General features: G+C 43.0%; 1 protein-coding gene across 6 annotated transcripts in view; it reads right to left on the minus strand.

Annotated features, from left to right (window-relative positions):
- PPARGC1A (PPARG coactivator 1 alpha) overlaps positions 1–26,034 on the minus strand; it is a 299,633-nt gene that overhangs the window by 76,959 nt on the left and 196,640 nt on the right. For 4 of the 6 annotated variants that reach the window (XM_057309514.1, XM_057309515.1, XM_048211778.2 and 1 more), the window contains exon 2: positions 19,966–20,145. In XM_057309514.1, coding sequence (XP_057165497.1) covers positions 19,966–20,145 — 180 coding nt within the window. Of the gene's footprint in view, positions 1–19,965; positions 20,146–25,357; positions 25,662–26,034 lie in introns of those variants that run through there. The other 2 variants (XM_026514526.4, XM_044389748.3) reach the window with 2 other exon arrangements.

The following is a 26,034-nucleotide window of genomic DNA, read 5'->3' on the forward strand; positions in this document are numbered from 1 at the left end:
TTAAGTGTCCCCATATGTGGTCATACAATTTAAACTGAGATGGCTCATCCCTACATCACCACACACAAAACACACACACACACACACACACACATGCATACACACGCATACACACACACACTAAGAAGAAAGTGTGAACAATAAAGAGCGGATAAAGGTGTTTGCATATACTGTATAGAGACAGACAGACAAGAATGGGTAAGAGCAATAGTTTCACGAAGGGTTGTTAATATGTAAGAAAGAAAGATACCAGGAATGGCCAGCCTAGTGTTTTAAAACTGCATTTTCTTTGCTTTCTGCTTTTAAATTACACACTGCAAAGTCACTGAGGGGAAAGCTTTAAGAAAACTTTCATTTGCTATGGCATAGCTCGCCAATCTTTCTTTGCCTAAAAAAAATAAATAAACCCCCTGGAAACGTTTCTTTCTTCTCATAGACACTAATAATGATAGTTTGAACTGTAAAGATTTGGTTTTACCGAAGGTAATGGAGTAATGTTTATTTCCATTAGACTAGGCCTATAAAATCCTCTTTTTATAACCATGAGCCTACAATTTCAAAACAGCAAAGCTTGACATTTTGGTCTCTGACAGGCAACACTTAATATTGGGATGTTTTAAAAATCTATATGAAAAAAGCTCTTAATACAAGATAGGCCGAACATTTTCCCCGCAAATGGTTTGTTTTAGCTATCTCTCTTCCTCCCCGACGGACGGGGAAAATCAGACAGCTTATTGGCTTAGTCTGTCAGGCCAGGTTAAAGGGTTGCAATGCTAAAAGACTCTTAGAGGAGCTTACCCTTGGGCTAAAAATAGCAGGCACTAGAGAATTATCTTAAATACGACCAAACTTGTTCTGTACTGTGAATGCAGATAACTGTAATATGTTTCCATTTTTGGTCATTTCAGGGCTTTTTTTAAGTTTTGGCTTGCTGTAGCTGACTATTTAATTCACTTCGGGTTCTGTATGTCACAGTGGCTCTCAGAGATAGTGCCCGGGGTGCCTCACTGAGGAACACTTAGTTAGCTCTGCTGCTTTTGTTAAAATCTAATGAGCTGTTGGATCGCGGAGCCCAAGGTAGACAGGCCTTGCCGGAAATGTTGGTTAGAGCCTACTACGTGCGTCCTTTTTCCTGACCATTCTGTTTTCCTCCTGAGGGGTGAGAAATGCAGTTCGCTACCTTTTATAAGTCAATAGGAATGTTCAGCCTCTGATGGGCTCAAACTCGTGGTTAAATAATCTATCAACACTTACCCAATTTTCCTCTCTGTTTTAGCAGCCATTTTCACCTCTCTGTTTGTGTCTTCATGGCACTTCATTGCTAGCCTGACCACAGAGTTCACGCCATTATCTTCTAAGCAGATTTAGCTGTCTTTTTCTCTGGACAAGCGACGCCTGTGTCTGAAGTAGTGTATACACAGTACATACATCTTAGTAGTTGGGGTACCTGAGTGAGAACCTGGCGCGTAGTTGGTGCTCTTTACATAGTTGATAATGGATCAGTTGAAGAATGAATAAAATCAGTTCCTGGTTTTGAGCGTCCTGTATGATGGCGTACTGACTTATAACACATGAGTCAGCCTAGAGCCCTGGACTGATCAAACCGTTCCCTTCTAATAAAGACAACTCACCAAGGTCTTTGCTAAAATAGCAAAAATGGCCATGAATTCAATTGTTCTACAAAAACTACTAAGAAATTCAGGTTAACGGGATCTTCTTTGGCTATTTTTGTACCCTGGTTTCAATGATCCCGGCCTATAAAGGAAAGCAAGGCCAAAAACATTCACAACTTCTGAAAAGCCCAAACGCCTTGGGAAATTAGCCGTCCTTCGCCATCCCACCATTTCTTTTTAGCCTGTGTGTGTGATTCTTCTGAGAAATCAGGCAGCTGCCAGGCAACTATGGCACGAGAAACTTGTGTCATCACGCAATCACTTTTCCACGAGGGGTAAATTCCTCCCATTGTGAGTTTTGATAAGAAAACTACAACAAGAACAAAATATTTGCAAAAATGTGATGCCTGGATCTGTTCAGAGAGTTGAAACAGGCCAGGAATATGGGCACAGTGCTGCGAACAGTGTGTTGGGAACATGTTACCACACCCATTCGTGAACTCCCAGGTAACAGCTGGTTCCTTGTACAGAGGCAAAGATCCCCTGATGCTCGGGAACCCTGGAAAGATACCAGTTCTTTAGCTCTTCATTGCGTATGAGAAATACTCCCTCTCCCATGGGGGACAGGAGTGAATACTCCACATCCACTATAAACGTGTAATAGTGTCTTCACATGCCAATGCACACTGGCTTAACACAGCCACGTGGCTCCCAACTGCCATTAAAACACCCAGATATCTTCATCTGAGCAGCAAGTGAATTAGAAGGTAAGTTCACAGCCTCTCTGGCAAGCACACAACATACCACTGTCACTGTTGGCTCTATTTACAAACCATCTCTTGGAGAATGCACTCTCAGATCTTTGATATGTCTTATTTTTAGCATGATTGGTCTGAATGCCTGGGAAGGTCATTTTATTCTCTCTCTCTCTCTCTCTCTCTCTCCTTCTCTGTCTGAATTTGGTAGAACCACTGTAAATCCAACCATTAACAGATGTCAGAGCTAGAATTCCTTACACGCATGGCTTTGTGCTGGGCACTGGCCAGGTGATGAGATACCAACTTGGGGTCCATCCTTTCCCTCATGCGCTTTAATAATATAGCTTGCGGGATGAGAAAGCTAACATCGAAACAGCCCTAGACACAATTCAAAGGCCTTCACAAAAGGAAAAGCTGCTCTTTGGCACATGTGACAAAACTCACTCAGTGCCCGAGAAGGGCCACAAATACTTTCCTAAATTTAGGGACTGAAAAGTTTATCCTTTGCCTGGTAAGGGCTCCAACTGAACACAGACAAGAACGAACAGCCTTTAGAATAGTCCATTGTTGTAATGCAGTTTATGAAAATCGTATCTCTGGAAAACTTCCTTTGGACTCTCACTCCTTCAGACTTCTTTCCACTGGCACTCAAAGGAAGAGATTTCATTTCTGGTAACCCCAACTACCCACCTTTTTCTATCCGTGCCTCTGCACTTAATTTGCATTGATGCTGTCCTTCCCACTGCTTGGCTCCACGGAGGGCACCGAGATGGCAGGGCAGCCAGCCTTGCACACAGCCTGGAATCAGCTTTTATGCTACTGGATGAAAGGTCGGGTGGAAAGACCCACCACTGGCACAATTAATCTGGTCACTCAGGGACCATCCGCTAGTTCAAGAATAGCTTGCAGGTGAGTGATGGACAGGGTCATCGCCGCCTGACTGTATCAGGGGCTATTATGACAGCCATAAAGAGAAAGGGAAAAATTGAACAAGGGAAGAATTACTCCTGAAAGGGACATGAAGGGAGACACAAATGCCTTCGTATAAAGGATAAGCGTGAGAAAGTACCAGGGGAGCTGGGCTGCTTCCAGTAGTCAGAGTGGACAGCATTTTTTGAAATTGCCAAAGTTTGAATATTAATGAGGGGTCATGGCCTAACCAAAGCTCCGGGTCCATATGGAGAAATCCAAGCTGTCCATTCTGTCCCCTAAGGTGAAAGGTGACAGCTGGGCTGGAGAGTTTGGATAAAGAAGTCACACATATAGCCTTCTTTGGGTTTCTAGACAGAAATTAAATTTAGGGAACTCAGTCCTGTACATTAGCTAAAATCCTCCTTCCAAAATCAAACAGCACATTTTAATGATTATTTTGCTAGCCCTGAGGTTGGTGGTTTATTTCTAAGGATCTCCAGACGAAATGAGAAAGAAGGGGGAATTACTTATAGCACTGATATTCCAATTTAGTGTGCTCTGAATGATTATATGCACATGAATTACGCATTGTTGGGGTGGTGGTTTATTTGGGGACTGGGTAAGAAAGCAACAAAGGGGGAAAGTCTAGGTAATTCCATTCTAAAGGAATGTGGGGAATTACTGTTTTAAGAATAACACTGCTGAGCTGTATTTGTCTTGACTAATGGCCCTGTAGCCAAAGAGCTTTACTATTGACAAGAGAAAAAAAATCAGCAGCCTCTTTATCAGAGGAAATTTTAACAGTTGTATTTTTTAAGGGAGCAAGTAATCTGACAGATCATACAATGAAGTTCAACATTTCATGGAGCATTTTCTTACTTAGTGCTGTTATATAGGAAAGTCTCATAGAATGACATCAAAACTTCATGAAAATCTTCCAGATCTAAAAATATACATGTGTGTTAGTATATATGTCTCATTTATCTCTCCCATCAGGCATTAATCCACATAGGCACTTGTGCAGATGAATTGAGAAGTTGACTTGCTCAAGTACCAAATTTTTTATTGAAGCATTGAATGGAAAGATTTCAAAATCATATTCATATTTCCCCCATCTTAAAAATTAAGAGATCTGGATTTCATACTATATTACAAAGCTGTGATCACCAAGACAGCATGGTATTGGCACAAAAACAGACACATAGGTCAATGGAACAGAACACAGAGCCCAGATATGGACCCTCAACTCTATGGTCAACAATCTTCGCAAATCAGGAAAAAAATACCCAATGGAAAAAAGACAGTCTCTTCAGTAAAAGGGCCTGGGAAAATTGCACAGCTATATATAGAAGAATGAAACTCGACCATTCTCTTACACCATACATAAAGATAAACTCTAAATGGATGAAAGACCTCAATGTGAGACAGGAATCCATCAAAATCCTAAAGGAGAATATAGGCAGTAAACTCTTCCACATCGGCCACAGAAACTTCTTTCATGACATGTCTCCAAAGGCAAGGGAAACAAAAGCAAAAATGAACTTTTGGGACTTCCTCAAAATAAAAAGCTTCTGCACAGCAAAGGAAAGAGTCAACAAAACTAAGAGGCAGCCCACGGAATGGCAGAAGATATTTGCAAATGACATTACAGATAAAGGGCTGGTATCCAAGACCTATGAAGAACTTCTCAAACTCAACACCCAAAAAACAAATAATCAAATTAAAAAATGGGCAGAAGACATGAACAGACACTTCTTCAAAGAAGCCATGCAAATGGCTAACAGACACATGAAAAATGTCCAATATCACTGCCATCAGGGAAATTCAAATCAAAACCACATTGAGATACCACCTTACGTCAATTAGAATGGCAAAAATTAACAAGGAAGGAAACAACAAATGTTGGAGAGGATGTGGAGAAAGGGGATCCCTCTTACACTGTTGGTGGGAATGCAAGTTGGTAGAGTCACTTTGGAAAACAGTGTGGAGGTTCCTCAAAAAGTTAAAAATAGAGCTACCCTATGACCCAGCAATTGCACTACTGGGTATTTACCCCAAAGATATAGATGTAGTGAAAAGAAGGGGAACATGTACCCCAATGTTCATAGCAGCAATGTCCACAATAGCCAAAATGTAGAAGGAACCGAGATGCCCTTCAACAGATGAGTGGATAAAGAAGATGCAGTTCATATATACAATGGAATATTACTCGGCCATCAGAAAGGATAAATACCCACCATTTGCATTGACGTGGATGGAACTGGAGGGGATTATGCTAAGCAAAATAAGTCAAGCAGAGAAAGACAATTATCATATGGTTTCACTCATATGTGGAATATAAGGAATAGCACAGAGGACATTAGGGGAAAAAAGGGAAAACTGAAGGGGAGAAAATCAGAGGGGGAGATGACCCATGAGCGACTACAGACTCCGGGAAACAATCTGAGGATTTCAGAGGGCAGAGCGGTGGCTGGATGGTTGAGCCCCATGACAGGTATTAAGGAGGGCACGTATTGCATGGAGCACTGGGTGTTATACACAAACAATGAGTCATGGAACACTACATCAAAAACTAATGACTATGGTGACTAACATAACGTAATACAAAAAAATTATGAGATCTGATTTTTGTAGCATTGTGTGATGTTGCAGAATGACTGTAGGGAGCTGTTTAGAAACACAGCCCTGAGAAATACAGGGCTATGTGCCTTCCAACTAAATAGTCCTAGACAGTTCTATTTCGAGTGTTTGCCTACTTTTTATCATTTTTTTGTCTCATCTTCGGTCAGGGCCCACTTCCCGCTATGATCTCCTTGCCTCTACCAGCTCATTAACTTTCTAAATCATTTCTTCTAATCTCCCATGTGCTCGGAAAACAGATAACTAGATTGGTTTAAATTGTAAGTAAAACAAAAGAAGCCAGTGGTAAGTGAGGGCTGGAGAAGCTTATCTGGGAATAAAATGCATTAAGAACGAGGGTACGATTTTTCTGCCTCTGGTTTGGCTTGTCCAAGACATTTTTACAAATGGTGTGTTTCTCAGCTATGTTTCAGACAATTAATAATACTAAGTTAATAATGGCCAAAGAAATGAGGTCTCCTCGTATGAATTATAAAAATAACCACCGTGATTAAGTAAAAATGCATCCTGTCTGTGCAACATACATCTTCTCTTTCAGCTATGAAACATGTAGCTGGAAATAAAAATGAACCAGCAACTAAAGGGAAAACGCGGGCTCGGTGTTTTGTTTCTCTGTATCACAAAAGCAGCGGGGAGGTCACATGGTACTCTTGGAGGGTATCACGCCTTTTGCTGACTCAGAGAAGAAACCCATTTGCCATTCAAAGACAAATTAAATGGTGCATGGATCATGCCATGTGGATGACCAGGCTGTTATCTGCCAAGACCAGGCAACATTCCATTACTGCCCGATGCATCTAGCCACAGACAAGTCTTTGGTTCCGTGCAGACAGAATGTCTTTGTCGCAACTTTCGGTTGGAACCAATATTGCAAAGCAGCCAGACTAGATTTGTCCCAGGAGAAACTGACACAAATTCCTTTAGGACAGCGGCAGCCACCTCGGCCACGTTGGTGGGATTGCCCGGTGACGGGATTAAAGGAGCTAGAAAGTGGCACCGTGACCTAAAGTAACTCTCAAATCTGCCGCCCGCAGCGTCCTGGAATTGGGGAGCAGGAGGAGAGAGAAGTCGCTTAGCCCACGCAGCATGGTTGCAGTCCAATGCTCAGGCATCCGCCCAGACTCTCCTCCAGTAGGAGCAGGAGGCGAGCCTGCCCATCAGGCAGCACCGCCTGAAATTAAAACCCAGGCTGAGAGATGCGGCTCAGACAAGAGCAGGGTGTCCCCGCTAAGCATGTGCTGGCAAGACACAAGAGGATCCTGACATGAGAACATTTCTGGACCGAGTCTGAGTTGGCCAGGATCCCTGGACACCCAGGAGAACTATGTCTGGGAAAGAGAAGTTCCAACTTCACATCTGAACAAATGAAATGGTACCCAGGGAAGCTAATGTCCTTAGGCCAAGAGCCCGTGGAAAAACCAAGGGCATTCCTATCATAGAGGCACCCTTTTTCCCTACCTAAGCACCATTCAGAAGCAGAAATGAGCTTCTCAGAAACGACTGGCGAGAAGAGGTTTAACCCAAGGTATTACAGGAAATACTGGGTATGGCTCAGTAGGGGCGTAATGCTGGGTACCTCCACAGACAAGAAGAAAAGGATAGGTCTACAGTCTACCTGTGCATGCCTCGGTCAAGGGAACAAGACAGTCCCTGTGTAGGACTATCCCATGAGGCAATGAGCAGAGGGCTCTGAGGAGAGAAAAGCCACAAATTCGGGATGTCACATATAGGCAAACGCGTGCCAGCCCTTCCGGCTGGACAGAAATATCATTTTCAGAGACAAAGGTCAACAGGCCTAAAATGGTACAGAATGGTTTTCATCCAAAGGAGCCCCACATACTTTGCCAAGGGCGCAACATTCTGGTCACGTCAGCCCGGCACATGGATGAAAGAACTCTGTGCTGACAGCTTTGCTCTCTTCCCTTGGGTTGGCTCCCTCAGCAATTCCCATGAGCAAAGTGCTGTTTTCCTTAATGCGGGAGATCTCAGGTCTCCCGATTTCAAACATTCTGTCCCACTGCCCTGTGCTTGTTGGACCCCCCTGTCGGTTTGCAACAGACGGCCCCAATGACGAGGAGAAATGCTCTCCGGAAAAATTCCACTTCAAGAGGAAGGCCTTTCTGAAGATGATAAGTGTACCAATTCCAAGGCGGGTCGAATTGATCTATTAGCAATGACCAGGATAGCGAGCAGGTGGAGAAAGTCCCCGCTTTGCTTCCTCTCTCAGACAGTTCACCTCACTTGATTTTACTGACCTGCCTTTATCGCTGACCATGAGCCCCAGGACGCCACGGACTCTGTCTGCTCTCCACCACCGTCTTCCCAGAACTGGCAAGCACGTGAGCATGCTCGCAGTTGGCAATAATTATTTTTTGATGGATGGGCAAATAAGTAATAGAAGAACTTTAAAAATCCAGAAGCATGAAGCCATGTGAAACTATGCAAAAGTTGGAAGCCATATGAGAAAACGTGACCACCTATAACACAAGTGATACGGGATGAAACGACCGATGGGAGTAACAATCCTTGCTGACATCTGCCTTCTCATGCATGGCCCTGCGGTTTTGAGTTAGCAACTTAACAGGATAAACCACTGGGCTTGCAGATACGGCCTGCAACACTTCTGTCTTCGGGCCACTTGAGGAAGATGGGGAGGATCGAACCCATCTAAGAATTTCTCAAAAGTGAAAAAGGACTTGGCATCGGCTTCTACTCTCGCCCCCCGTGCAGAAATACCAGCCACTGTGGGAAGTGGTCTCTGCTGTCGCCCCCGAGCTCCTGGTGAGTACGCTTCCTCTGTCCTCTCTTCCCCTTTTGGTAAGGTGCACTTTGGGTTCAGTAATTTCCTTTCTCCCTCTCTCTAACTCCCCTAGAGCAGGAGAGTTCACCCAGCGATCTGGTAATGAATTAAGAGTTAACGGAGGTGCAGAGACAACAAGAAAGCTTGCCAGAGTAGAGCTAGAGAATTTCATGACAATTAGCGCTGATTTGCGCTCCAAGAATAGAAAAAAAAATTTGTTTTAAAGGAGAACAGAAAAAGCTACTCACACATACACAACCCAAAAAAGCTTTCTAGCACTGGCTGAAAATGATACCATTGGATGACAGAAGAAACACACCAGATTAGCCAATTAGCATTCACCCAAGAAAAACAAGTGCTTTGGAGGGAGGGAAGAAAAGGGACCCATCAACACTAATCTCAACTCTACAATGGCCCTGACTGTTTATCTCCCCAAAGGAAGTGCTACCTCCCCACTTCTTTGTGACCCTCTCGACAATTGTGGGGGAAAAAATGTTAGTTCAACATTATCGCAAGCCTGAATATGACTCTATTTATGTGACAAGTTGACAACATACAATTTCATGCTTGTTGAACTGATCGGTGTTATATATTCGCTGTGAATATTATGAAGCCTCGCCATTATAAATATGAAACAGTATACACTTATTCAAAATAACTCCAGCAGTGGGAATTTATAGCTTGGTTGTTTGTGTTCTTCTGAAGTCCAAAATGCCACCTTAAGAAGCTGCAGCACGCAGAAACAGATGTGCGGTGTGACTGCGACCAAAATGGATTGGCGATGACCTATGTGAGAACGGGCTATTACATTCTGCTCTGCATGGCAGCTGACACTGGTTTGTATTTAGATATGTGGCTGTTGAGAACACCGTGTCCTTAAAGCTCTGTTTAAACATGGGCCAAGGCATTTGTCTACTGGACTAATTATTTTACCACCCTTCTATGGCAAGTATCACTTTTTGTTTTCCTAAAAAAAAAAAAAAAAAAGAATGTGAATGTGTCTGCACACATATAGTCGTGCATTTCCACGATGCTGCCTCAAGTTCCAGCAAGTACTTTAAACCTTGGTCATGTCAGGTGACTGTTGGCAAGAGTAAATGCCTGCATAACAGGATTGTACCACTTTCTTGATCAGGTGCCTGGAAACGGCACAAGGCCACAGACCATCAACTCAGAAGCTGTCCCAACAACTGTTCTCGGTTCGGTTTTTGCTGTTGTTGTTGTTGTTTTTTTTTTTCCCCTCCTCTTCCCGCTCCCCACTCCCTTTCTTTCCCTTAGCGAGCTTCAACCAATTTGCAAGTGTTCACTTCCACAAGGACAAATTTGGAAGAGTGAAGAACAACACAATTTATCCAAATGTGGAAGGAAATGAAGGAACCAGGCGCCTTGCTAAAGCTAGATATCAAAAATTTGCATAAGTAGTTTTCCAACAACAGAGGTGCTATTCGGAACAAAATAAATTGCTTGTATTGTATGCAAGGACACAAACCTTGACCAGGTTTGTGGCTGCTTCCCTGCTCATGTTTCTTGAGTACACCCAGGTATTCCCGCTAAGAAGCTTAGGTTAGTTGCCCTCCGTAGGTAGACCTGAAAAGGTAATTGTTGATTTATTTTTTTATTTGATTATATATTTTTAGGTTGACCTAAAAAGGCTATTGTTTACATCAGCACCTCCAACAGTTTTATTTAGCTACGGGAAATAAGCCCCCAACATTTGAGATATCAATTAAGCAGTTCCCAGGATTGTCTAATAATTCTTTTGTGTCCTTGTTGTTTGTTTCTTGGCTTAGTATTGGACGATACTTCTCGCTCTTATTTTGAGATCTAGCAAAGGATTCAGTGACTGGAATCCCAGGTTTCTTTGGAAACATGTTAATTACAGTGTTGTGGAACTTCCCCATTCTAACAAAGTTTGTTATCCCAAATCTACATCTCTCTCTACTTTTCCTGTTGGACTAAAGTGAAGGTGTTGTCGGTCTGTCTAGTAAATCCAACCCACAAGATAACATAATCACATACATTCATTTCTCAGGGACCTTGGCGGTTCTTATCTCCTTGCTTTTATGATCTCTTATGAACAGCCAGGAATAGCAATTTGCAGCCTGTTTGTAAAGCAATCCTAGTCTGAACCTAGCCTTCTCCCCTTTTATCACACGGCGATATTTTGCAACTAAATCTCATTCGCCACATCGAAATTTGCTCTGAGCTCCATTTTAGAATAATGTAAGTATTCTCCGCGTGCGTGGAACATATCAAACACAGAATGGAGGGCAAATATCATTTCAATGAACTATTTATTAATAGAAAATGGTTTGTGTTCATTGCTTAGATTTATTGATGTGCGCCCACTGTACATTGTAGCCTGAAGCTACTTAGTTCGTGGTCGTCAGCATCTCGGACGAGCAGCGCTGCAGTTCACACGGTCCCGGGTCTTCCGTGTGCTTTGTGCAACTTGACTCTACCATTCTATCACCTAGAACATGAAACACGAGGCTCCAGTTCTGTGTTAAATCACAATTGTTTCCTAGTAAGTGTTCCAAGCTACCCATTTTTATTAACAGTTACTTTATTAAATCCTTAATAACATAGATAGAAGAGTTACTTAATTTGTGTGTTGAGCCATGGATGTTAATTTGTAAACATAATAACATACTGCAATCATTTGCATAATAGCATTTTAATCTTTTTAGTAAAAGCTGTAATTCCCTACAAAGTACACTGCAGCAGAAACTAAGTGACTATTGGTAATAATACAAAAGGCCTTAAAATTCTGATCCTATTATAGTGTTGGAACATACCCAAACTGCTTCCATAATCTCTGAAATGTTACTGTTCTCTGATTTAGGTGTCTGTGTCAGGAATAAAAATGAAGTATAACTGGTAGCAGCAGACTATTTCCTAAATGTAATTTAGTATTCACTAAGCACCAACACTTTGCAAACTGCTCTGAGGCTTTCCTTCAAAGTTCAGAGCTCCAGCTCTGCATATTGTGTGAGGAACACCAAGGAACTCACGCTAAACTTAGTCCTACTGAAGACACGGCTCTGATAAATCATGCTGATTTGGCACAAGGACGGGCATCAGCCACCAAGGATTTGGCTACTGAGTGTCCTCCCTCCTCCCTGCCCTATCGCCTGCATGCAGCTCCTTGAACTGTCTCTGAGCTTCAGTTTGGAAGAGAATGTAAAAGGGGAAGGGGGGGGACGACGGAACAAAGCTACTTCTGGGGGAAAAAAAGAAAAAGAAAAAAACTCTATAGGAGGCTTGGTCTGTAGAGCCAATTAACACCCATCACAAGACTGGCCAAAAAAAAAAAAAAAGTAGTCGTTTAAAAGTCAGGCCAAGTCATTTTACGCAAGATCTGGTCATTCATTAACCCATCCGGCCGCAAACCCTGAATGAATAACTTGCAGTAGTAACGGAGATGGGCAGATCTACAAGGTAATAGTGTTTAGAGTCTCCAACTATGCAAATCATTCTATCACTTGGGAACAGAAAAGGCACAAAAGTATCTCCGATCATTGTTTTGGGACAAATGGCGTAACGGATAAGAAGTCATTTCTCTTCATAAAATTTTGCCCTTGCCAAGAATGAGGGTGTGTATTTATTTCCTTTATACCTCTCTTCCCCTTTCCCGAGCTCGCATTCTAGCTACTTGTAATTCAGCAACTTTGGCAGGCTACAGTAAAATACAGTATCCTGCTTTGCTTTCAAAACTATATGTGAGAGAGCACAATCTTGAAAGTAACCTCACAGGTTAGAGAAGAAGGAAAAAAAAAAACACCTTACAAAATTGCTTTACATCGCAGGCAATTCGTTTTATAAAACCCACAATAAAAGTTTTCATTGCTAAAAGAATAGGCCCATAATTATAGGGACAAATTAACCTTGTTAAAAATGTGAAGTCTGGGGTAGGGAAGAGTAGAAGAACAATTTGGCTCTCTGTTTAACAATGCAGTCTTGAAAGTTCAGCTTTTTATCTGCTTTGTGTGTTGATCTCATTCAGAGGTGAGCCGTCTGCTGGGCTGTGTCTCCGAGACATTTCATATAGACAGGGGGACACGGACAAACAGACACGACATATGTGTAAGGCTGCTAGACAAGCACACACCGTCGCTGTACAAATAGACAGTTTGTCCAATCCAGCATCCTGAACCCTGATTACTTTAACCTACATTTATATCTTTCAAGTAAATCTAAGAGGCAATGAGCCACTTTTTCCTGATTCCTCTCTAGGTTTTCCTCCTTGTGAATGTGGGTCTCCACTTTTCTGGCCCCAAAGAAATCCGGCAGGGTCATTTGTAGGTAAATGACCCCCTAGAGAATGCAGAAGGAGGGAAAAACCCAAGCTATGCCCATAAAATGGTTCACCTACATCTCGGAGCACCTAAAGTATCTGGCATGAAATAATTGGTCTCTACTTAAAAAAACAAAAAACAAAAAACAAAAAAACAAACAACAAAACAAAAAAACCCACAAAACGCTACATTCTACAATCATTGTGCCTAATTAAACATATAGATTCTCACTTTCCAAATTGCAAATGGCAAAGAACCGGATCGACTTCCATGAAAAACAGCAGCCGATCCATGTCTTGTAACCACAACTTACATTAACAAAAGCAAACCCCAGGAAAGTTGGTGATGGTGGAAGGTGGTCATGTAACCAGCACCTGTGACTTACTATTTATTAGTGGGGGTTGATTCCGGTAGACATAACCCTGTGGGTCAGAACTCCTGAGCCCTATTTTTCCAGTGGTCAGCATAATGGCAGGGAGGAAATAGGGTGATAAACCAGATGTTCCCAAGATAAGGCAGATGTTATCAAAGCAAGAAGTCTAAAATAGTCTTTAACTGAGGTGTGTAGATGACCACACACACACACACACACACAACAACACTATTTAGTCCCGCTACAAGATAAGCCGACAGTGGAGGCTGAAAATAAAACAGCACACAGGCTGGGTCAGATTGTTGCTTCCTGATTTGTGACTCTCCAAGATGAACATCTGATTTATACCCGGAATTTGGAATTTTGTGGTAGACTACAAATGCAAAGATAAGTACAACATAAATTTTTAAAATACTCCATAAGTCTCCATGAGTTTCAACATTTTTCACTGTTCTTATGTTACAGCCAATTATCTCCCCACTTAAATGGCTATTATTTTCTTCCTTGAAGTCGATGTTCTCCGTTAAGTGTCATTGCCAAGTGTGGCAAAAATCTGGTTGGGAGCTGTAAATTTAATTCAAATGACAAACATTTATTGATTGCAAATTGGAAATTCCAGAAATCTCGAAGAAGTGATTATTGTAAACAAATCCAGTGTCTCCGAAATAACAAAGGAGAATTTATTCTCCTGATGCTTAAATTGAGGTGGGGTTGTTTTCATACAGATTTCTGTCTCTGTTGTTCTGTTAAAATTCCAAGAGGTTTGCCATTCATAGAAAAGTCTGTCTGACCACAGGCACAGTCAGGAGCAGGAATTCATTACCATGGAAGGCTGCAGAATTTCCTCCAAGGAGACAAGTGAAAAAAAGCAGACACCACGTAAATTTGTGGATTGGGTTAAATATGTTCGGTCCCCGAGGCAGCAGAGAGACGGAGAGCCCCTTTGTAAAATGACTCACAAGTTTTAAGAAAGTATTTCAGCTTCTAAAGGTGAACAGAAGCGCAACCAGAAGATATCCATGAAGTTCTGATTCTCTTTGGAATATTTCTGAGTTAGCATTCTTTGTCACCTCCCTCCCTAACCTCACTCATATTCATCAGGGCTGATGGAATTTTCCTTCGAGGTGCTTCAAGTCTTTGTTCCCTGGACACCATCCCCTCTACTGTCACCTTGTCCCTTCCCTGTACCTGCATTGCATGGGGTTCAGAATGCAGCAGGGCCTGCTGTCCAATTTCTTCCGCTTTCTGCTTGCCCGCAGTATTTACAACTATGGGAATTTACATACGCTTAAATACGATCTCCATCATATTGCTCTCCTGCTAAAAACCTTCACTGGCCCCCTAATTCCTACTGTGCCAATTCTAAACAGTCCCAATTGCGTTCTCACAGTCTGCTGTAATTTCGTACCCTCCCTAAAGCCCAACCTGCTTCTCCTATCCCTACGTTCCCATCAGTACATATTTCGCTTTGGGTAAATTGAGCTCCTTACCTTCATAACCCTTCTTTGAAAACACTTCACTCTTATTCTTGTATCAGCCTTGGTGATGTGATTCTTGCTGTTTCCCCCCTTAGCTGGGATACACACGCACATACACATGCATGTATACATGTCTATATGCATACACACAGTCTTGCACTTGCTAATAGATATATATATATAAACCCTGAGTATATAAATAGACATGTACACATACACATGAATATACAGTGTTACATTATTTTTAATTGCTAATAAACCTCTATATATGTACACGTGCATACGCAGTCTTCCATTGTTTGCTAATTGTTTCACATTTCTTCATTTGACCTCCGAAACTAGGTTTAAGGTTCTTTAGGAAACAGATCCTTTGTGCTTTATATGTAATTATATATATCCTAATGCAATTCACGCCATCACTAAATATATGATGGTCAATTTATTCCTTTTGTTGCAAATATTTTTTGAGTACTTACTTTCTGTTGTTTTCTAACAAAACATCTAGAAAAACTTCAGTGAACAAGACAAGCAAGTGCCCTGCTCCCCAAATGCTCACAGTCACTTGAATAGCCAAGGTTTTTGAAACTTTTTCATAAGTACATACTATATGCCCATTTTAGAAAAAAATGAGACTACAATTAAAAGTCAAAAGAAGTATCAAATCACTTGCATTCCCCTCAGAATAACCAGGTATTCTTGAAAGCTTCCAACCACCACTCCCTTGTTGGCATGACAGCACACCTTATAGACAACGGGAAACCACCCTGCGCCTTGTCTCCCACAAAAGTCCACAGTATCAGACCTTCCTGAGCATCCCCGTGATCAGCGGACATGAATGTTGGCTGCAGCTGTGGGCCCTTCTCCCCCCCTTAGCAAAGGCAGGCTTCAGAACATATTATGAGTCATGACCTCGAGACAACTACGCTCTCACTTGCCATGTTCTAAAGAACCTCAAGTGGCTGTATTCAGATGTAGCAGACGAAGGAATGGAAGATGCTCCTTCAGTAGTGTCAAGGAGGCATGGAAAGCAGATGTTTGAATGAAGCAGGGACAAGGTGGCCCATGGTGACCAGAAGAAGGGCCAGTGTGCTCTTTAAGCTCATCCCGGGCCACCCATCCTTACATACTGCCATGCTGTAAAAGCACTCCTTTCTTCTCCTTCTTCAAACAATGCACAAAGGCAAGCGAGGAAAGGAAGTTATGTTGCAATATTCTGAAATATAAATCTTGCTACCAACCGGTCCAGAGACAGCATCCTGTTTTCCTGACACATGGATCAGATTCGCTGGACGCTGCCCCTATAAAAGCCTGCGTCCTGTTTTTCTAAGTGGCTTCTGAATCAAACCTGGTCACCCGCATTTATACACCCAACATTGGCTTTGCAAGCAGAGACTGTTGGTTGTGTGTCCAGTTTCTCAACCAATGTGGACAACTGCGTCTCGGCACCCCCTTGCTCCCACTGAGGAATTAACTCTTTCCCAAAGTGGGACGTTCAGTTATGTCCTTCTTTTCTTTTGAAGTCAAATAAAAAGAGGGGCGCCTGGGTGGCTCAGTCACTTAAAGTGACCAGCTCTTGATTTCGGTTCAGGGCGTGACCTGGATCCCAGGGGCGTCAGGCTCCGTGCTCAGCAGGGAATCTGCTTTGGATTCTTTCCCTCTCTCTGGGCCCCTACCCCTGCTTGTGCACGCTCTCTCTAAAATAAATAAATAAATCCTAAAAAAAATAATAACGTCAAATAAAAATTAAACTTAGATTCAAATGTACGAAAGAGGCCAAAGGAAGAAATTTCCATTTACTCCCAAGGTTTTAACATTTGGCTATACTCTCCATAGACTATCTATATCCTATCTGTATCTCTAAATACCCCTTCCTCTCTGCTTTGCTTAGAATTCAGAAATCCTGTGGCCAGTTTCCAGGGGAGTCATCGATGCGCTGCTTGAGTCAGGGAAAGTGTTGAACTGCTCGGTGCCTCATTTTATTCTGGGAATCGGAGGTAGATCACGCTTGTTATTGGCAGATCGGGGTGGCGGAAACCGTGACTGTTTGGCTTGCTCAAGTACAAGGCCTTCACAAATGTGATGAGGCAGGGCTTTGAGAACTGGAAGAAAGTGAGCACGGGTAAAGTCCACGGGGAGAGGCTTAAAGGCACAGGCTCCGGGAAGGGCTCTGGGGAAAAGGCAGCTTTGGAGGAAACACCGCAAAGCTGTGGCCCATCAAGGGTTACTGTCCTGCCTCTGGACCTCCCTCGCAGGGAGAGACGATTTGCAAATTCCACCTATGCTCCACACACACATTTTTTTTCCCTGTTAGAGCAGAGATGTCTGAGTTTAACGCTAGAGGGCAAAGAGTAGAGGCATCTTGGCTGTATGCAAATGCTGGGGAAGGCAGCCTGTGTCACAGTGTTGCCACATATGGCCTTACTCTTTGCACAGACAAAGAAGAGTGAGTTTTGTGACATCAGAGAAAACTGTTACAGGTTATCTAAACGGTCACTTTCGCTGTCACTAAGAGAATTCCTGACATCTCAGTCCCAGGGCCCTGGGAATCTCCATAATTTTAGGTGGCTTCTGATTCTTCATATCCAGTCTCTTAACGGTACTGTATCTTCTCTCTGAAAGCTGACCAGTTCATCTTAGGTGTTTCATAAAAGGGAATTTCAGTGACTTCTTTCTTTTTTTTAAGGGTTCGCAACCTCAGCACTACTGTCATTTTAGGGCCAAATAGTTCTTTGCTGTGGGAAGCTGTCCCGTGCCCTGTGGGACAGTGAGCAACAACCCTCGTCTCCACCCACGAAACGCCAGCAGCAGCCTCTTGCCTTCAGTCCTAAAACTCAAACCTATCCCCAGATGCTGCTAAACGTCCCTTGGGGGGCAAAACGGCTCTGAGTTGAGAGTCACTGGTTTAAAATGAGCTAATGAGAAATTAAATTAAATGAACCTTGTGTTTGAGAGCATTGAAAACAATTCTATCAGTGGTAGAAAGTTATACAGGGAAGCAAAAGGGGTGTCTTTGCATAGATCAAAGCATCTATATATAACTAGTTGGTGAACCAAGTCTCCTAAAGGTGTAAATGAGAAGTGCCCCACGCAGATGCCACAACACGGAACATGGGGACACGAGGTCGTAGAGAAGGGAATTTTTGAAACTAGCCCACCAGAGAGGCACTGACTCGCCCATGCCCCACCCCCCATGTCTATTAGTAATTCCCTAGCCGTCATTTGCAAAATGCATGGCATTCACCCAACAGGGAATAGCCGATTTTTAGATAAGAGGTCCATAGAGATGAACATTTTTTAAAGTACTGTTTATTTAATGCAGCATGACTTAAAACGGGCCTGTCGCCTGACAAGTGTACTGAATGAGGAATGTTCAATTTACCAGTTCTAACTAGCCAAGTCCTCACATGAACTTTCTAAGACCCGGCTGAGAAGCCTGGGAAGTGTAACTAACCACAGACCTTCAGGGCGTCTTCTCCGCAGCCCTGACTCCATCGCCTTGAATGCTCTTCTAAGACTCTGTTCAGACATCTTAGAAAATCTTCGCCTTGGCCAGAACCTACAGCCACCCCAGCTACTCACCACGCCCCCACCCCCCAGCCCCGCCGGCGATCCCTGCTTCCATGTCAACCAACCAACCAACACTGAAAGGAACGAGTCTGTTCTATTTTTAAATATATTCAGCAAAGCAGCAGCTTGATACGTCTTTGCAAGGGATGGTTGTCACCCAACCTCACTGTTACTCTATTTTCTATCAGTGATAGAGACTGGGAAGTCGGATCCTTTTGGGGTTCAATTCCCTGATCTTTATTGGTCAACTGTGCGCCTTGGGGAAAATCACTTGACCTCTCTGAGACTTGGTGTCTGCGTAGGCAAAGTGGGAATGACCCTCAGGGCAACTGAAAAATAGGCTGTTTTGAGGGAGATGTGAGAAGAAACCTATAGAGCACGGGGGTCTCCAAGTGTTGGCCACTGTTGTTATCATTAATGATTACTGTTATTAATACTACCATAGTCACTATTCACTCTTTAGTCAACACACATTTATTCAACACCTTCTGTGTGCTGGGTGCTGAAAAACCCCAGTAAATATTGTAAAATTGGTTTTCTTAATGACTCAATAATTTATTCAGTGCCTTTTATGTGCTGGGTGCTGGAAAAACTCAATAAATATTGTAAAATTGGCTTTCTTAATGACTCGAGATTTCAACCAAATACACTGAGGTTTAAGAAATGTCTCTGCTGGTGGGATTAAAAAATACACTTCAGGTGCTTTGCATGGAGCCTGGCACATACTAGGGAGAAGAAGTCAGATGATGATGGAGGTGTGGGTGGCTGTGATATTGGAAAGTGGTTGATTGGACGATCTTTATTCAACTTGTGTGCCAGAGCGCTCAATGTCTGTCCCTACAAGAAACCATTTATTTTCAAGTAAACGAGTGCTGCTCTTGTGAGAAAGAACTTCTTTTTTCAAAGTAACACTTTAATAGGAGTAGATTAACATTCCTTATTATAGGGTAGGCTTATAATAAGAGTCTGGAGCCTGGGAGGTAATTTTCACTATTGAAAGGTAAGCGAATTTTTACTAATTTATAAGTAAATATTAGAGTAGCTGGATTTAGAAGTTTCTATGACAGAGAGAAATCAGAGATATGATCACAAAATAACAATAAGAGTAACTGCTCACTTTGTGATGCAAATAAAGGTAGACGTCTGATCTCTTGGATAAAAAAAACAACGCAGTCTTTAACATTTCACATTAATTTACATTAGGCCCTTTTCTGTGGGAAATAGACAGGAATAAACAGGTTTAGACTTTTGTTCTTCTCTGTCACTAATTCTTTCACAACCCCCTTAGTATTCCAACACAGTTTAATGCACTCTGTTGGGGGCCCTTAGCCCCTTAATTCTCAAAACAACAAAATCCATTTATTTTGCAAACATTGTTTTCCCACACAATCGGAAGTGCCTGCCTGTGATAAAAAGTCTTTTGATGACTGCAAAGTAAGAACCCGTTATGCTTTCAGGCCAATAATCATATTGCGGCCCAAGCCAAGTTTAATGAGAAATTAATTTTCACCAAGGGACACCCTTACCTCAAATATGTTTGAAGGCTCATTGTTGTACTGATTGGATATTATTTCTGATTGGTCACTGCACCACTTGAGTCCGCCCAGAAAGCTGTCTGTATCCAAGTCGTTCACGTCTAGTTCAGAAAGGTCAAGTTCAGGAAGATCTGGGCAAAGAGGCTGGTCTTCACCAACCAGAGCAGCACACTGTAGGAGGCAGGGGGGAAAAAAAAGCTTTCATTAACTGCAGGAATTTATTATACTGCAATAGCATGTGATAGGAATTAAGCCTGGTTAATTCAACCACACCACCAAAGCTGGTTTCCAGGGTTTTAGTCACCAGAAAAAAAAAAAAAAAAAAAAAAAAAATCCTAAATTCCTTGACTTACTTTGCTCTTAAAGGATCCTGTGCCTGACCTATTCCATATAAAATTCTGCCTCCGGATTCATGGTAAGTGCCATGTGTCCCTGGAGCTCTCTCTGATTCTTCCAGTTAGAAATCTCCTGAATTTGTACCTTTTTGATGGTGAACACTTAATGAGTTTCAAGATGTTTTCCGGTTAACCATATGCAAAATTTTACTCTACCCTGAGTATAATCTCTTGAGGGAAAGATACAAATTTGATTTTACCTTGGATTTGCCATCACACATAATAGAAACAAAATAAACTAAATGAAATACAAAAGCATTAAGAACTCTACCAGGAAAACTTTACCCATTTTTGCCCCTTTAACCATTATAATCCACATAATTCCTTTAGCAAAAAATGATGCAAGCCCTTTAATTTATCTATGGTTCTCTTGAATTGTTATTTTAATCTTTTACTCTCAATTTGACTTTTCATGAGTTTTAGCACATCATTTCGAACAGGTCAAAACCAAGTACCTTGAGATAGGGACAAAAGTCCTAACTTTTTCTATATGATCTTTAACATCTTTTACTATGTTTAAGTTGGAAGTCATGTGTGTTGGGGTGTGTGTTGGGGTGTGTGTGTGTGTACAGATGTACGATTTGGATTGCCTAACATCTACGCAGGAAAACTACTACAGCACCCCACAATTATATTTTTTTCATCATTTATATATTCCTTTTTTTTTTTTAAAGATTTTATTTATTTATTTGACAGAGAGAGAGACAGCCAGCGAGAGAGGGAACACAAGCAGGGGGAGTGGGAGAGGAAGAAGCAGGCTCCCAGCAGAGCAGGGAGCCCAACGTGGGGCTCGATCCCAGGGTCCTGGGATCATGTCCTGAGCTAAAGGCAGATGCCCAACGACTGAGCCACCCAGGCGCCCCATATATATTCCTAAACTATGCTCTAAGTGAATTCAGAAGAACTCTTTTGCTTTGGAGTTTTCACACGACTTCAATCTATGGAGAGGTTTAATATAGCCCACACTATGGCTGGGCTGCTTGTCAGCAAGCCTATCTCAGGTCAGAATAGCCTTTCACTTCCTTGCGTGGAGTAGGTGGCCTTTCAGTTGTCCCACGCTGTGGGACACACTGTGAAAAAAAAGTGGACCACTTGATCGAAGAGGTAGTCTTCTAACCTCAAACTGGCCATCTGACGGCTGATTTCCTCACTGCGTACTGTGAAGAACCCTGCGGAAGTTTCCTACTGCAGAGGTCTGGGGATGCCGGAGCTGCAGGACTTAGCCACCTGCAAGCCAAGGTGTCTAAATCAGCAGGCACACACTCAGAAGTGGCGCCCTCACGGCCCTACCTTCCAAGGTCAGGAGGGATGCTGTGGAGTTGCTCACATCCAGGCAGCAGTTGGGCACGAAGCTGAAGATCCCGCTTGACATTTAGGTTTTGAATAAAATAAGTTTTATGCAGATTTTTTTCTCGAACACCCCTGTCATCCCTGGCAGGCTACATTACACGGGTCATATGCAGCAGCACGATCATAAGCACCACACTGAGAAGTAGGTACTGGGTAATGGAGTCAGCAGTTGGTAAGGGGAGGCTGCGAGCAGCCTGAAGATGACTGTGATTCTTCCCTAAGACCGCCAGGCCCCCGTGGGATCCCGAACTGCGGGCACAGAAGTAATGCCAAAAATAAAGGGCAATCCGCTCCACCTAAACTCTTTCCTTATCATTTTATTGGTCATTCCGTTTTTATTATCCGAGGTAGCCCAAAGTTGCAGATCGGTATACTTGACTAGGTTTATAAGTAAGCGGGGGAGGGGGGGCAGGCTGGGGAGAAGATTTTGTTCTGGTACAATGTTCCCATTTTGTCATGGGTGTAACACTTCTCAGGCTCCATACATGCCCACATTGCTTATCCTCCGAGGACAAACACACAACGTTAACTCTTCCACAACAAGATCAATCCAGAGACCAGGGATAACTTTTTCAATGGTGCCAAACCCACCAGGATTTCATTGAGGGATAGTCCTTAACCAGAAAAGCATAAACCACGAAAACAGCAACAAAAAATTAAACGAAGGTAGAAAACACAGGAGCTCTCTGTCTGGCCTTAGTTCCTGTCATGGAGAGCATAACTTAGGAGCCGTGCTTTGGAATGCCGAAGTGCCCTGCCGATTGGTGAACAACTTCTTGCTGTCTCTCTCCTTCGCTGCCTTCTCCAGGCATGGCTTGTTCAAAACCCTTCACCCTTTCGGGAACATGCATTTTTTAGAAACTTTTGAAAACCATTAAAAAGACCAGATCGATTTCTGGCATTTTGCTGGGCTGTAATTCACACGCTTCTTTTCTTTCCTCTCTTTCCCTCTCATTTTTGCTCCTATGTTATGGTTGAAAATGTGCATGTGCTCTTGCCAATGTTGACATGCTAATAAAATCAGGGTTTCTGCATGTGGCATTATCCTGATAATCTAAAACACATTAGTGGTAGCAGGTGTTCCTGTTATTAATTTATATTTGGCCTTTGGATGATGCCAGACTTAACAGTCCGAGCCCTGTAACTGTCCTCATCTGACATGCTGATATTTACTGCTTCCCTATACATCTGTAACAGGTGTGCTTTATCGCAATTAGAGACACATTCTACTGCCTCTTTGCAACTATGACAGCTATTTCCCAACCGTAGCCTTAATTTTATAATAAGATTTAAGAGGATAAAGCAGTCACTAAACACAAAAGGCTAATTATTGTACGTTTTTTCACCCCAACAGACTTTTCTCTTAGTTAAGGAGCAGACAATAAATTAGCTTAACTGCACTGATGATAATGAATCATCATAATTAAGTATAATTCTCCATTAACCTTTTGGAGGTTTTTGTGCCATTGATGGTAAATTTTAAAGAGAGAGAGAAGAAAGAGTGGACTTGGCCACATTAATTATATTAATGAAAAAAGAATTCCTACTTCTCATGAAGAAAATTAGTGAGGACGGGGAATAGGGAGCAGGGCGGGGGGCAGTAAAGAATGACAGTCTTAGTGGAGTGCGTGTCATGTGAATTGTCTCTATCCATCTTGGTAACCTTATTGTACATCACCTTCATTAAACTGTGAAACACTGGAGACTGAGTAGCTCTAGCCATACAGGCCTTTATTAACCACTGTGCTGTCCTGTCATTATGTGCAAAAGGGCATAATACGTTTTAGGATGACAGCAAACATTAATGATTCAAAAAATGAAAGCTGTCTCTGCTACCTGCTGCTCGTAATATGTTAGACCGGCCGAGGCGATTCCCAGAGCTGCCGCCGCGAAGGTAGGGCTTCTCGCAGCTAGCTGCCTACAGTGCAACAGAGAGGCGACTGGCCAGTCTCAGCCGACCGACAACTCAATCCACGGCTGGACGCTTAGCCCGGGAACTCACCTCCTTCAGAAAAACATAAAAGGGCCACTGTTCTAAATGGTTCTGACGCTTCCTTGAAAACGACGGCAGGAATCCCAGTGATTAAAACAAATCCTCCATATTTCCATATCAACTCCCAACAGCATCAGGATAATACATGATGGAAAAATGAAACTATAGCAGCTGAGTCCTACACCGCCAGCCAGACAACCAGCCCCAGGACGCTCCAGCTACTCCAAGACAATTAGGACTTTGGAGCCACTTACAACCCTGACTCCTACGAGCGACAGGACAGACGAATCATCCAGATCTCTTCCCCCTTACCAAGAAATCACGACAAGATAAGGACAATCAGGATCCGCAAGGACATCTGCCAAGGCAGGAGAGGGCAAGCCGAGCCCACATGTGCAAATCCGGTAAAGAGTTAAGAACGCAGGGCATGGCTCGCTAGATAGGAGAAATGCGTTCGCAGATGGCCCTGGCCAAATTATTTTCACTTTAGATGTGTATCACTGCACCACATGGACATCTTATTTAATCAAATCACGTGTGGCACTCGATCCTCCCCCTCACCCTACGTGCCCCCAGCTACCCAGAGGAAGCACTAGCAGTCCTCTGCCAGAGTCATTGTTAGCAGCTCCGATCCCCCGTGCAATGCAACTGGGCTCCATCTCATCGCGGTCCACACAAAGTTTAGCTTCTTTCCCCAAGTTGCCCAAACTTTCCGAGAACATTCCATTGTGCTGAATGCAAACACGCCGCGGTCCTCCGTCCCCCTGTTAGTCACTGTAGGCTCCAGAGATTATGAGGAAACGGCTTGCTTTTCTCCCCCTGTATGAATTGTGGCCAGCAGAGACTGTGGGATTGATGTATTGCCGTCTATTTTTACACAAGCGGCGAGCAGCCCCACACACAGCCCTGCATAAACTCCTCTCTCCGGCTTCAGGCAGCTCTCCGTGGTACAGAGAGATTTAACCATTGGCGTCCCTGCCACCGACGCTAATGGAAAACCTTGCATGGTAAGGCAGAGATGTATTTTTTATTTGCTGACCAAATCTTTCGACCACATAGAGGTGTTTTAAGGGAATCGGCTGCGTTGTTTTGTGTGCTGTGGGGAAAGCAATCTAAAATAGCCTAGCAGGATTATTTAGGATTTTGTGAGTTCTCTGTCTGATGAACAGAGAGAGAGAGGGGGGAAAGAAAAAAAAAATCCGGACTAGAGTCAAAACTGACTCTATTTGAGCACATCCATTTTAATATTTTTATCTTCATCTTATTATAAATAGAAATGGCATTTTTCCAACCGGGCCACTAAACACCACTGGAAAGACTTCAGCTTCTGATTCATATCAATATCTTAGAGCATAAATATTGCATATGAGTAGAAACAGAGCCAAAGGCACATGGAAAGAGTTTCCAACTGCAACAGATATGGGTGACAGCAGCTAAGCTTTGATTTGCTCAAGGGATCTCAGAGCCACCTTAAAATAGCAAACTTATTGGAGTTAAGATAAGATTGAGATTCCCTTCCAAAAGCTCCTGCCCGGCTACTTCTCTGCCTCCTCTCCTTGTCCAAGCCCTTCCCCCCTTACAGGAATCAATGCATCGGGAGGGAGGGAAGCTCCTGGCTGCAATGCCCAGCCCAGCCCCAGCTCACCTCGATGTCACTCCATACAGAGTCCTGGTTGCACATGTCCCACGCCATCCAGCTCCTGAATGACGCCAGTCAAGCTTTTTCAACTCCAATCCACAGTGACACAGAGCACACACTCATGCAGGCAACCAGCCCCTTACTGAGAGTGAACTGAAGGCACCTGTCTTACTACAGTCCCCAGTCACATGACAAAGCTATTAAAAAGTAGGCTGGGCTGTCACTCACCCAGCCTCCCTTCTCCTGTGCAGCTTGCTGCTCAAACTCGTGACGTCACTCAAAGGCAGCCCTCTGCCTCAGTGAAGTAACGCTTGAAAAAAAAAAAAAAAAACGGAAAGAAGAAAGAAAGGAAACACTTGGACTTTTGGAAGCTTCAAGCATCATGCTGTGATTAAAGCCAGCTTTGAATGCCACAGACTCTAAACGGAGCCCTGGCCATATAATAACTAAAATCCCCTGCAATCTTTTTTTAATTTATTTTCCTTCCAAAACAAGCAAGTGGCAAAGCTGCCTGTTTCATGACAGAGTAACTATACTCTTCGCTAAAAACGTGTACTCCCTCAGGATTCAAATTCTAAGACCTCCAGTGGACTCTAGCTCGGTTTGGGACTAAAGCAAGAGCTTATCACACGATGCATTTTTATGAGACATTTTCTAATTGGGGGAAGTGTTTGAAAGCAGAG

This window comes from Ursus arctos, unplaced genomic scaffold (assembly GCF_023065955.2).
Source record: "Ursus arctos isolate Adak ecotype North America unplaced genomic scaffold, UrsArc2.0 scaffold_9, whole genome shotgun sequence".
Classification (NCBI taxonomy): Eukaryota; Metazoa; Chordata; class Mammalia; order Carnivora; family Ursidae; genus Ursus; species Ursus arctos.